Source organism: Pleurodeles waltl, chromosome 4_2 (assembly GCF_031143425.1).
Source record: "Pleurodeles waltl isolate 20211129_DDA chromosome 4_2, aPleWal1.hap1.20221129, whole genome shotgun sequence".
Lineage (NCBI taxonomy): Eukaryota > Metazoa > Chordata > Amphibia > Caudata > Salamandridae > Pleurodeles > Pleurodeles waltl.
In genome coordinates, this window is record NC_090443.1 from 283,047,049 (window position 1) to 283,060,913 (window position 13,865).

The following is a 13,865-nucleotide window of genomic DNA, read 5'->3' on the forward strand; positions in this document are numbered from 1 at the left end:
CAGGAAGACAGAGAAAAAGATTTCCTTTGAGAGAGAGAGGCAACACCTTCTCCCTTTGGAAATAGGTGTTACATGGCTTGGAAGAGGTAGCCACTCCAAGCCACTGGTATGCTTTTAAGGGACTCCTTGCATAAACCGGTTTGCACCAGTCCAGGGACCTCCGATCCATGCTCTGGCACGAAAGAGGACAATGGAATGGGGAGTAACCACTGGTCATCACCACCCCAGAGGTAGTGCCCAGAGTTCCTCCAGGTGGCCACTTGACTCTGCCATCCTGAATTCAAGATGGAGAGAGGCCTCTGGGAGCCTCTGAGTGGCCAAGACAGGCAGGTGACATCACAACCCCCTCCTGATAGGTGGTAACCCTCCTAGGTGACTATTCCCCCTTTCAGGTCTATTTAGGGACTCCCTCTTGGGTGGGTCCTCAGATTCGATATGCAGGATTCCTCTGCAACTTTTACTTTACCTTCTGGCCTCTTGAACTGCCACTGGACCCTCCAGGAACCGACAATCTGCATCCACAGCGACGACTGCTTGCAACATTGTTTTTCCGGCTCCTTCCAGCAACTGTAACATTTCCCCAGCTGTGCATCCTCTGAGGGCGATGAGTCTTCAGTCTGTACACGAAGCAAGAAGGAATCTCCCTTGGAGTGAAGGAGTCACTCCCTGCATCCGTAGGCACCAACTGCAACGACGACCGGCTGCGTGGATCTCCTCTCCTCCAGAGCCGCATGGATCCTGCATCACAGATGGTGGTCTGGAGTGGTCTCCCTTGGTCCTCTCTACCAGCTGTCCAACTTGGGAGACTGTAAGCCCTTGCCTCTCCACGCAGGGCAGTACCCAGTGTACTGCGTCTCTTGCAGCTAGCATGGCTTGTTAGCATGTCCTCCAAGGGTCTTCAGGCTCAGTGTAGCCCCATTCCCCAGCATTCTTCCCTGTGACACACAGCCCTCCAAGTGCTTCTCCAGCGAAGTTAGACTCCTTTCTAGGTGTGCTGCATGGGCCTCACCTCAACGCCTCTGCTTGCTGCCTGTGGGTCTCCTGTGGGAGCGGTCTCTGCTTACTGGTACTGTGGCGGCTGAAAGTCACCCGGGACTCCTCTCTCTGGGTTGAATCCCACCGAGCCTTGCTGGTCCCTGGCAGCTCCGCATTTCTTATTCCACAACATTTGCCTTTGCTAAGGCTTGTTGATGTTTTTTTCCACACCACTGACCGACTTCAATTCTCCGTGCGGCGTCAGACGTCGACTGTATCACTTCAGGAACTCTTCAGCTGCTCCAGGTCTGCACTGCTGACTGTCTTCGTTCACCGTCGACCTGGTCCTACATCCACAGATGGGTGGGTAGGGGCTCCTGACACAACCAGACACTTTAACGTAAACTGGACTTGGTCCCCTTCCTTTACCAGTCTCCCTTTACCAGGATCCATCTTTGGTTTCTTGCAGTCTTGTCTGGGTCTTGCAAAATCCTCTTCTGAAGTCCTTTTGGTGGGTTTGGGAGAAAACAGGTACTTAGCTCTTCTCTCCTGGTCGCTGGGGCGCACCCTGGTACTTTTCTTTTGGGGTTCCTAGTTCCTCCAGCTCCCCTCTACCGATTCCACTTCCTTGGGTGGGGGACAGACTTTTGCATTCCACTTTCTTAGTAGTTGTCACGTCGCAGATTGTCAGTGGTGCAGGAGAACCACCAACAAGCCTTGGCAAATGCAAGAGAAGCAAAGGAACCGTTGCAAGGTTGAAGAGGACCAGGGAGGCCCAAAGACCTGACCCTTCGAGGGGAGTCCAAGGAGACCCTCAGCAGTCTGGAAAGCCAATAAAAGTAGTTGCAGCCCCCACAAGCAACCCACTGGCAGCAGGCACAACAAGGCACAGTGAGGCCCAGTCAGCACACCTGAAGAGGACTCCCATGTCTCTTTAGCAGCAGAGAGGAGAGACTGCTTGGCAGGATAAAGTGCTGCGGACCAGGGGTTACACGGAGCCTGAAGATCTCTTGGAGCAGGAGCAAACAAGCATTGGAAGCTGTAAGATTCGCGTTGTACAGGGGTACTGGCCTCCAAAGTTGGACAGCGGACAGAGAGGACCATCCCAGACCACCAGCTGTGATGCAGGATCCACATGGTTTCAGAGGAGAGCACATCCACGCAGGTAGTCTGCGTTGCAGTTGATGCCTGCAGATGCAGGGGAGGGGAGTGACTCCTTCGCACCAAGGGAGATTCCTTCTTGCTTTAGGCTGAAATCTCACTGACCTCTGAGGGTGCACAGACAGGGAAATGTTGCAGTTGCTGGAATGAGCCAGAGAAACAATGTTGCAAACCGGAGTCCTCGCTGGAGTAGCAGGTTGTCAGTTCCTGAAGAGTCCCAGTTGCGGTTCTAGTGGGCAGAAGATGAAGTAAACGATGCAGAGGAGTCCTGGTGGAAACTTGCATGTCTAATCTGGGGACACCACCCTCAAGGGAGTCCATAAATAGCCATGAAAGGGGGTTTGGACACCTCGTAAGGTGGCGGTCACACCTAGTAAGGTGGCCACCTATCAGGAGTGGTCTGTGACTTCACCTACCTGACCTGGCCACTCAGATGCTCCCAAGGCCTCTGCACATATTGGGTTCAAGATGGCAGAGTCAAGATGCCACCTGGAGGAGCTCTGGATACCACACATGGGGTGGTGATGGACAGAGGAGTTGTCATTTCTCTTTCCTTACCGGGGGTCCCTTGACTGGTGCAAGCCACTTGTAGGAAAAGGCCCTCTTTCTTGGCAAGGTTACCCCCATTTTCTGATTGTTGTCTGTGTGTGTGACTGAGCTCACTGGGATCCTGCTAACCAGGTCCCCAATAATTATGCTCTCTCCCTTCTAACGCGGTTGCTAGAACCTTTTTCACCCCACAATTGGCATAGTGGTGCACCCATGTAAGTCCCTATTATATGGTACATAGGTACCGAGGACATTGGGGAACCAGAGGATCCCTATGGGCTGCATCATGTATTATGCCACCCATAGGGAGCCCATACAAAGTGTTCTGCAGGCCTGCCATCGCAGTCTGCATGGCAGGCCCTCCTAGCCCAGAGAGCAGGGTGCAAGTACCTGCGTGTGAGGGCACCACTGCACTAGCAGAGGTGCCCTTACAAGCTCCAACTCCATTTTCCTGGACCTCGAGAATGTGGGGGTACCATTTTATGCGTGTACTGGGCATAGGTCACAACCTATGTCCAGCTACATAATGGTAACTCCGAACCTAGGCATGTTTGGTATCAAACATGTCGGAATCATACCCCAATACTTTTGCAAGCATTGGTTGTATAATTCCATGCACTCTGGGGGCTCCTTAGAGGACCCCCAGCATTGCTACCACCAGTCTTCCAGGGTTTTCTGGGCAGCCCCAGCTGCTGCCACCCTCAGACTGGTTTCTGCCCTCCTGCAGCTTGATCTGCTCAAGCCCAGGAAGGTAGGAAGGAACAAAGGATTTCCTTTGGGGGAGAAGTGTTACACCCTCTCTCTTTGGGAAAAAGTGTGAGTGGCTTGGGAGGGGTAGCCTCCCCAAGACACTGGTTTTGCTTTGAAGGGCACAGTTGGTGCCCTCTGTGCATAAACCAGTCCACACCAGTTAATGGACCCCCAATAGTCCCTGCTCTGGCGTGAAACTGGACAAAAGAAAGGGGAATGCCCACTCCCCTGTCCCACCGTATGGTGGTCAGAGCTCCTCCGGAGAGTTCCTGGGTTCTGCCATCTTGTTTAAGGTGCGCAGGGAACTCTGGGAGCATCTGAGTGTCCAGGACAGGCAGGTGACGTCAGAGGCCCCTCCTGATAGGTGCTTTCCCGGTTAGGGTACGAGTCCTCCTTTTAGAGCTATTTAGGGTCTTCCTCTGGGGTAGGTCCTTAGATTCGGCTTACAAGATTCCAGTGGGATTCCTCTGCAACCTCCATTTCAACTCCTGGCCTCCAGAACCGCGACTGGACCCTACAGGAACCGACAAGCTGCAGATCCACGAGGAAGACTCTTATTCAACATTGTATCCAGAGTTCCTTCTAGCTTTTCAACAGTTCCCCTGCAGTGCATCATCAGAAGACTACAACTCTTCAGCCTGCACAAGCAGAAGGACTCTCCCTTGGAGTAAAGGAGTCACTCCCCTGCACCCACAGGCACCTACAACAAGCGTCCAGCTGCATGGATCCCCTCTAATCCTGAGCTGCGTGGATCCTGCATCACAGGTTGTGGTTCGGAGTACTCCTCTTGGTCCTCTCTGCCAGCTGTCCAACTTTGGTGGAGGTAAGCCTTTGCCTTCCCACGCAGGACAGTACCCCGGTGCACTGAGTCTCTTGCAGCTCCTCCAAGGGATCTTCAGGCGACGTGCAACTCCAGTCCCCAGCACTCCTTCCTGCAAATCCCAGCCTTCTGCGTGGCTCTCCTGCAGCGTGAGATCCTTTTCTGTAGTGCTGCGTGGGCTCCTTCCTCTGCTCATGTGGACTCTGCGATGCTGAGGGTCCCCCGACACTCCCCCTCCTGTGCCTTGCTGGTCCCTGGCAGCACCTCTTTTCCTCCAAAGGCAAAGTTGCCTTTGCCAAGGCTTGTTGGTGGAATTCCTGCACCGACACCAGTCTGCTATCTTCCAACCAGCGTGGGACTCCATCTGAATCAATCAGGAACTCTTCTCCAGCTTCTGGGCTGCAGTGCTGACTTGCTGTTCTTCACCGTCGACCAACTCCTGCATCTTCAGTGTGGTGGGTGGGGGCTTCTGCCCCCACTGGACTCTGTTATACTTTCTGGACTTGGTCCTCTCTCTCTATAGGTCTTCTTTCTTCAGGAATTCACAGCTGGTTTTCTTGCAGTCATGTCTGGGTGATTTATTTTTCTTCTTTTGGGTGGTTTGGGGAAAATCCAATCTTTTACCCCTGCATTCCTGGGCGATGGGGGGGTACTGTGTTACTTACCTCTGTGGTTTTCTAGTACTCCCAGCTCGCCTCTACACATTTTACTTACCTGGGTGGGGGACCTTGTTTGCATTCATTTTTTCAGTATATAGCTTGCTCTCCCCTAGGGTCACTATTGGTTATTATTATGTGCATTGTTTTCTAACCTTTTCTATGCCTATTTCTGATTGCCAGTGTATGTATTTAGTGTAGTACTTACCTCCTAAGGGTGGGTTACCTGTCTAGTATTTTAAAGTGATTTGGGCCAAAAATAAAGTACCTTTATTTTTGTACAAATGAGTGTTTTCTTTCATGTGTTTAAGTGCTGTGTGACTACAGGGGTATTGCATGAGCTTTGAATGTCTCCTAGATAAGCCTTGGCTGCTCATCCACAGCTACCTCTAGAGACTCTGGCTTCTAGACAATGCCTACACTTCACTAAGAGGGGATACTTGGACCTGGTATAAGGTGTAAGTACCTTGGGTACCCACCACACACCAGGACATCTTCCTACCCTGGTTTATGCCAGAAGGGCACCACATGTGCCCTACAAAGCAAACCAGTGGCTTGGGGAGGCTACCCATCCCAAGCCCTGTAATACCTACTCCAAACTGAGTGTGTATTACCTCCCTGTCCCACAGGAAATTCTTTGTTCTGCCTTCCTCTGCCTGAGCTGGGCAAGCAGCAGGAGGGAAGAAACCTGTCTGAGTGGGCGGCAGCACCGTGGGCTGCCAAAAACACCTCAGAAGACTCACAGGGGCAATACGGGGTGTCCTATAAGAAGCCTCCAGAGTGCATGGAATCATACACCCACTGCTGGCAACAGTATTGGGGTATGATTCCGACATGTTTGATACTATACAGGTCCACGTTAGGAGTTATCATTGTGCAGCTGGACACAGTACCCTCTTTTTGTCATGGTTAACCTCACTTTTTGCCTACTGTCAGTGTGTTTTTGACTGTGTTCACTAGGATGGGGGTTTATGTAGTAAAGTACCCTCTTTTTGGTATGGTTACCCCCACTTTTTGCCTGCTGTCAGTGTGTTTTTGACTGGGATCCTACTAACCAGGACCCCAGTGACTGTGCTCTCTCCCTCTAAATTTGGTTGTTCCTGACTGTGCACCCCACAATTGGCATACTGGTGCCCCAATGTAAGTCCCTAGTATATGGTACCCAGGGGATTGGGGCACCAGAGGTTCCCCCATGGGCTGCAGCATGTATTATGCCACCCATGGGAGCCCATGCACAATGTGTCTGCAAGCCTGCCATTGCAGCCTGTGTGGAAAGGTGCATGCACCCTTTCACCACAGGTCACTAATTCACCATATAGTAGGCCTTCCTAGCCCAGAGGGGAGGGTGGAGGTCTCTGCGTGTGAGGGCAACGCTTCATTAGTAGAGGTGCCCCCTATGAACTCTAGTTACTGCACTATATAGAGAACCATCTTCCTACAAACACGTTGAAGCAACAGCTTTAACAATGTCACCAAAGGTATGATACAGCTGGCTGTTCAGATCAATAATGAACGCCACAAAGATAATACGAGCAGAGCTCAGGACACCAGGATCACCAAGATATGAGCTGACAGCAAAGGTCCCAGAAGCCAGGCAGAACCAGAATGAGCCACAGAGTGAGGAAGGCAGAATGTAGCAATACTGTAGCCCGAAGAAATACTGTAGAGATGGATGCAAGTAAGCACACAAAAACCTTACAAACATACCACATATCAGAAATACACGAGTGTAGCACCATCCTCAAACCAACTCAGTATGTACGTACCTTGTAGTCATGAACAATGCGTTCAGACACACACTTGTCCAGCATCTTCTTGTACCACTCCTGCAGCCGCTTTGGCTTGGGGATCTTTTGATCCATGGGGTGACAGTGGAAGATGTAATCGTCTCCTTCACTGGGCGGGCAGGCCCAGATGTGCCCAGTGGTGTACCTGGCAAGAAAGAAAGCCTTTAACATCTTCAAGGGTAGAAGAAAACTGCATCTTGTGGACCAAGCAGAAAACTAACAGGAAGACATAGAAGAAAAGACCAATGGAGGATCTGAATGTTTCAGACTTTGTTTTTTACCTAAACGACTCAGACTTCCGTGGTAACAGCATAGGTGATATTAGTAAGCACACATAACACACATAGCTCTTTGATCCAGGATTAAGACCTCCATCCACTAATACTCTTAAAATATCATGGACCAGTGCAATACCAAGACTGTACAATCTCCACTTGCTTTGAACCACTGATCCCCTTAGGTTTTCAGACTTCAGCCATACCGCTAAACATTCCTCTGAAAATTTAAAACTAGCTCCGTCATGTGCTACTGCAGATGTCCAAATTCTGAAGAAGATATTAAAAATATATATACGAAAGACAGACTGGTAGAGACCTCAGACGTCTGTTAGAAAATGGGCCATTAGCTGAGTGGCTCGCGCAAGTAATGGGTCCACATTGGCCCACCGCTGGAAACTAAATATCCCATTGTAGTGCTGGACTCTCACAGGGTAGCGAAGCAGAGCAGTCCAAGGCCTACTCTTGGGAGGTAGTGTGGGCGGCCAATCCCCATTCCCAGATTTGCAATAATAATACTCAATAAACGACTGTCCAGTCTGATTTTTCTTTTGTAAAAGGAAAAAATATATTTATTTAACACACTACTCAAAACTATGCAACAATTTACAAATACACAAGCTGCTGTACATACATTTGGATGACATAGTGTAATCATTCCTATCTCCAACGGTGGGCTGCCTATGCCCAGGAGACTGAACTTGTAAGTGCTTTACTTACCTGACAAACTAACCTTTACTTACCTCCCCCAGAAACTATTGATTTTTGCAGTGTCCACTTTTAAAATAGCTTATTGCCATTTTTGCCCAAACTGTGTATCTTACTGTTTTGCTTCAAAGTTCCATACTTACCTATGCCAAGTATCTTACAATTTATGTATTTACTTGAATTCTGAATCTTGTGGTTCTAAAATAAATTAAGAAAATAATATTTTTCTATATAAAACTCTATTGGCCTGGAGTTAAGTCTTAGAGTATGAGTTCTCATTTATTGCCTGTGTGTGTACAACAAATGCTTAATACTACCCTCCGATAAGCCTACTGCTCGACCACACTACCACAAAATAGAGCATCAGTATTGTAGGAAGTTGGCTCTGTATGCACTATTTCAAAGTACGGAATAGTATGCACAGAGTCCAAGGGTTCCCCTTAGAGGTAAGATAGTGGCAAAAAGAGATAATACTAATGCTCTATTTTGTGGTAGTGTGGTCGAGCAGTAGGCTTATCAAAGGAGTAGTGTTAAGCATTCGTTGTACATACACACAGGCAATAAATGAGGAACACACACTCAGAGACAAATCCAAGCCAATAGGTTTTGTTATAGAAAAATATATTTTCTTAGTTTATTTTAAGAACCACAGGTTCAAATTCTACATGTAATATCTCATTTGAAAGGTATTGCAGGTAAGTACTTTAGGAACTTTGAATCATTACATTAGCATGTATACTTTTCTCATAAAACACAATATGCTGTTTTAAAAGTGGACACTTAGTGCAATTTTCACAGTTCCTGGGGAGGTAAGTTTTTGTTAGTTTTTGTCAGGTAAGTAAATCACTTACAAGTCTCAGGTTTGGGTCCAAAGTAGCCCACCGTTGGGGGTTCAGAGCAACCCCAAAGTTACCACACCAGCAGCTCAGGGCCGGTCAGGTGCAGAGGTCAAAGAGGTGCCAAAAACGCATAGGCTTCAATGGAGAGAGGGGGGTGCCCCGGTTCCGGTCTGCCAGCAGGTAAGTACCCGCGTCTTCGGAGGGCAGACCAGGGGGGTTTTGTAGGGCACCGGGGGGGACACAAGTCCACACAAAAAGTACACCCTCAGCGGCACTGGGGCGGCCGGGTGCAGTGTAGAAACAAGCGTCGGGTTTTCAATGGTTTCTCATGAGAGATCAAGGGATCTCTTCAGCGTTGCAGGCAGGCAAGGGGGGGGGCTCCTCTGGGTAGCCACCACCTGGGCAAGGGAGAGGGCCTCCTGGGGGTCACTCCTGCACAGGAGTTCCGTTTCTTTAGGTGCTGGGGGCTGCGGGTGCAGGGTCTTTTCCAGCCGTCGGGAAATGGAGTTCAGGCAGTCGCGGTCAGGGGGAGCCTCGGGATTCCCTCTGCAGGCGTTGCTGTGGGGGCTCAGGGGGGACAATGAAAATGTCACTTACCCAGTGTACATCTGTTCGTGGCATTAGTCGCTGCAGATTCACATGTTGAGCACAGTCCGCTGCCTGGTGTTGGGCTCGGAGTATTACAAGTTGTTTTTCTTCGAAGAAGTCTTTTTTGGTCACGGGACCGAAGGACTCCTCCCTCTTCGGCTCCATTGCGCATGGGCGTCGACTCCATCTTAGATTGTTTTCCCCGCAGAGGGTGAGGCTGGAGTTGTTTGCTATAAATAGTGCCCATGCAATGGAGTGAATAAGTATGTACATAAAAAGTTTATAATAATTATTTACAAATGTACAAATGTTTAAGATTAAAGATTTACTTCTAAACGGCTACAGGCTTCCCGGGGAGGCGGGAGGGCACATGTGAATCTGCAGCGACTAATGCCACGAACAGATGTACACTGGGTAAGTGACATTTTCAGTTCGATGGCATATGTTGCTGCAGATACACATGTTGAGCATAGACTATAAAGCAGTTACCTCCCCTAAAAGCGGTGGTTTAGCCTGTAGGAGTTGAAGTAGTTTGGAATAATGTTCTTAGTACAGCTTGGCCCACTGTAGCTTGTTGTGCATTTAGTACATCTACACAGTAGTGTTTAGTAAATGTATGAGGCGTAGACCAGGTTGCAGCCTTACATATTTCGCTCATAGGAATGTTTCCTAGAAAGGCCATTGTAGCACCTTTCTTTCTGGTTGAGTGTGCCTTTGGTGTAATAGGCAATTCTCTCTTGGCTTTAAGATAGCATGTTTGAATACATCTGACTATCCATCTAGCAATGCCTTGTTTAGAGACTGGATTTCCTATGTGTGGTTTTTGAAAAGCTATGAACAGTTGTTTTGTTTTCCTGATTAACTTTGTTCTGTCAATGTAGTACATTAGTGCTCTTTTGATGTCTAATGTATGTAGTGCCCTTTCAGCCACGGAATCTGGCTGTGGGAAGAACACTGGTAATTCTACTGTTTGATTTAAATGGAATGGTGAGATTACTTTTGGTAGAAATTTTGGATTTGTTCTTAGAACTATTTTATTTTTGTGTATTTGAATAAATGGTTCTTGTATGGTAAATGCCTGTATTTCACTTACTCTTCTGAGGGATGTGATTGCAATGAGAAATGCGACTTTCCACGTTAAATATTGCATTTCACAGGAATGCATGGGTTCAAAAGGTGGACCCATGAGTCTTGTTAAGACGATGTTAAGGTTCCATGAAGGAACTGGTGGTGTTCTTGGTGGTATAATTCTTTTTAGCCCTTCCATGAATGCTTTAATAACTGGTATTCTAAATAGAGACGATGAATGAGTAGTTTGTAGGTAAGCAGATATTGCTGCGAGGTGTATTTTTATAGATGAAAAAGCGAGGGTTGCTTTTTGCAAATGTGGTAAGTATCCCACTATGTCCTTTGTAGAGGCATGCAATGGTTGGATTTGATTGGTATGGCAGTAGCAAACAAATCTTTTCCACTTAGATGCATAGCAGTGTCTAGTGGAAGCTTTTCTAGCTTGTTTTATGACCTCCATACATTCTTGTGTGAGGTCTAAGTGTCCGAATTCTAGGATTTCAGGAGCCAAATTGCCAGATTCAATGATGCTGGGTTTGGATGCCTGATCTGTTGTTTGTGTTGTGTTAACAGATCTGGTCTGTTGGGTAGTTTGACATGCGGTACTAGTGAAAGGTCTAGTAGAGTTGTATACCAAGGTTGTCTTGCCCATGTGGGTGCTATCAGTATGAGTTTGAGTTGGTTTTGACTCAATTTGTTTACTAGATATGGAAGGAGAGGGAGAGGGGGAAAAGCGTTTGCAAATATCCCTGACCAACTCATCCATAGAGCATTGCCTTGTGATTCGCGGTGTGGGTACCTGGATGCGAGGTTTTGGCATTTTGCGTTTTCTTTTGTTGCGAACAAATCTATCTGGGGTGTTCCCCAAATTTGAAAGTAATTGTTCAGAACTTGGGGGTGAATTTCCCATTCGTGGACTTGTTGGTGATCTCGCGAAAGGTTGTCTGCTAGTTGGTTTTGGATCCCTGGAATAAATTGTGCTATTAGGCGAATGTGGTTGTGAATCGCCCACTGCCATATTTTTTGTGTTAGGAGACACAATTGTGTTGAGTGTGTTCCTCCTTGTTTGTTTAAATAATACATTGTTGTCATGTTGTCTGTTTTGACAAGAATGTATTTGTGTGTTATTATGGGTTGAAAGGCTTTTAACGCTAGAAATACTGCTAACAGTTCTAGGTAATTTATATGAAATTTTGTTTGGTGTACGTCCCATTGTCCTTGAATGCTGTGGTGATTGAGGTGTGCTCCCCACCCTGTCATGGAAGCATCTGTTGTTATAACGTATTGAGGCACTGGGTCCTGAAATGTCCGCCCTTTGTTTAAATTGTTGCTGTTCCACCATAGAAGCGAGAGGTATGTTTGGCGGTCTAACCAACACCAGATCTAGACGTTGACCCTGTGCTTGTGACCATTGTGATGCTAGGCACTGTTGTAAGGGTCGCATGTGTAGTCTTGCGTTTGGGACAATGGCTATGCATGATGACATCATGCCTAGAAGTTTTAGCACAAATTTTGCTTGTATCTTTTGGTTTGGAAACATAGCACTTATTACCTTGTGGAATTGCTTGAACTCTTTGTGGACTTGGAGTGGCAATTCCTTTTGATGTGTTGATGGTTGCCCCTAGATATTGTTGTGTCTGACACGGTTCGAGGTGTGACTTTGTATAGTTGATGGAGAAACCCAGTTTGTGAAGGGTTTGTATGACATATGTGGTGTTGTTTGTGCACTTTCTTACTGTGTTGGTCTTGATTAGCCAATCGTCTAGGTAAGGAAACACATGTATTTGTTGTCTCCTGATATGTGCTGCTACTACTGCTAGACATTTGGTGAATACTCTTGGTGCAGTTGTTATTCCGAATGGCAACACCTTGAATTGGTAATGTATTCCTTTGAATACGAACCTTAGGTACTTTCTGTGAGAAGGATGTATCGGTATATGAAAGTACGCATCTTTTAGGTCTAATGTGGTCATGTAATCATGCTGTTTGAGCAGTGGAATGATGTCTTGTAGTGTGACCATGTGAAAGTGGTCCGATATGATGTAGGTATTTAGTATCCTGAGATCTAATATTGGTCTTAATGTTTTGTCTTTTTTTGGAATTAGAAAGTACAGGGAGTAAACTCCTGTGTTTTTTTGTTGTACTGGTACTAATTCTATCGCATCCTTTTGCAGTAGTGCTTGAACTTCTAGTCCTAAAAGTTCTAAATGTTGTAGTGACATTTTGCGTGTTTTTGGAGGGATGTTTGGTGGGAATTTGTGGAATTCTATGCAATAGCCATGTTGGATTATTGCTAGTACCCAATTGTCTGTTGTAATCTGCTGCCAAGATTGGTAGAATTGGCTTAGTCTTCCCCCCACTGGTGTTGAGTGAAGGGGTTGTGTGACTTGAGTCACTGTTTAGGTGGAGGTGTTTTTGGAGTTTGGAATTTTCCCCTACTCCTTGGGAATTGACCCCTTCTATATCCCCTGAAACCTCCCCTTTGGAATGAACCCTGATAGGGTGTGGTTCTTGTTTGTTGGCTGGTGGTGTCTGTGGGTTGGCCACGAAACCCCCCTCTAAATGGAGTTTTTCTAAAAGAGCATCTGCTCTGCAGGGAGTAGAGTGCGCCCATGGCTTTGGCCGTGTCTGTGTCCTTTTTAAGTTTTTCAATGGCTGTGTCCACTTCAAGGCCAAAAAGTTGTTTTTCGTTGAAGGGCATATTAAGGACAGCCTGCTGGATTTCAGGTTTGAACCCTGAAGTGCGGAGCCATGCGTGTCTCCTTATGGTGACAGCAGTGTTGACTGTTCTTGCTGCAGTATCGGCTGCGTCCATTGAAGAGCGGATTTGATTGTTCGAGATCGTTTGTCCCTCTTCAACTATTTGCTGCGCCCTTTTTTGGTATTCCTGGGGAAGATGGTCTATGAGAAGTTGCATCTCATCCCAGTGTGCGCGGTCATATCGGGCTAGCAGCGCTTGAGAATTTGCGATGCGCCATTGGTTGGCTGCCTGTGATGCGACTCTCTTTCCTGCCGCATCAAATTTTCGGCTTTCTTTGTCCGGAGGTGGGGCGTCGCCAGATGTATGGGAATTTGCTCTTTTGCGAGCTGCCCCTACTACTACGGAGTCAGGTGGTAACTGCGAAGTAATAAACACTGGGTCTGTGGGTGGTGGTTTATATTTCTTATCCACCCTTGGGGTGATGGCTCTTGATTTTACGGGCTCTTCAAAAATTTGTTTTGTGTGCCGTAACATCCCTGGTAGCATTGGGAGACATTGATATTGGCTATGTGTAGCCGAGAGGGTGTTAAATAAAAAATCATCCTCTATAGGATCGTAATGCAGTTGGACATTGTGGAATTCTGCTGCCCTAGCCACCAGTTGCGAGTATGAGGTACTGTCCTCTGGCGGTGACGGCTTTGTGGGGTATGAATCGGGATCATTGTCCGGCACTGGGGTGTCGTATAAGTCCCAAGCGTCTTGATCCTGATTATCTTGACTTATGGTAGTTTGCGCTGGTGAGTGCATTTGTGGCGGAGTTTGTGCCGGCGATGCCTGTTGTGGTGGAGAGGGCGGAGGCGTGACTTTTTTAACCACTTTGGCTTGTGGTTGTGCGTCATCCTTGAGAAATCCGATCCTTCTTTTTCTCATTATTGGGGGAAGGGTTGATATCTTCCCTGTGTCTTGTTGGATGTACAGTCTCTTTTGT

General features: G+C 47.4%; 1 protein-coding gene across 7 annotated transcripts in view; it reads right to left on the reverse strand.

The window, feature by feature from the left end:
• EP300 (E1A binding protein p300) overlaps positions 1-13,865 on the reverse strand; it is a 498,766-nt gene that overhangs the window by 6,885 nt on the left and 478,016 nt on the right. For all 7 annotated transcript variants that reach the window (XM_069231138.1, XM_069231137.1, XM_069231136.1 and 4 more), the window contains one exon: positions 6,678-6,843. In XM_069231138.1, coding sequence (XP_069087239.1) covers positions 6,678-6,843 — 166 coding nt within the window. The remainder of the gene's footprint in view (positions 1-6,677; positions 6,844-13,865) is intronic.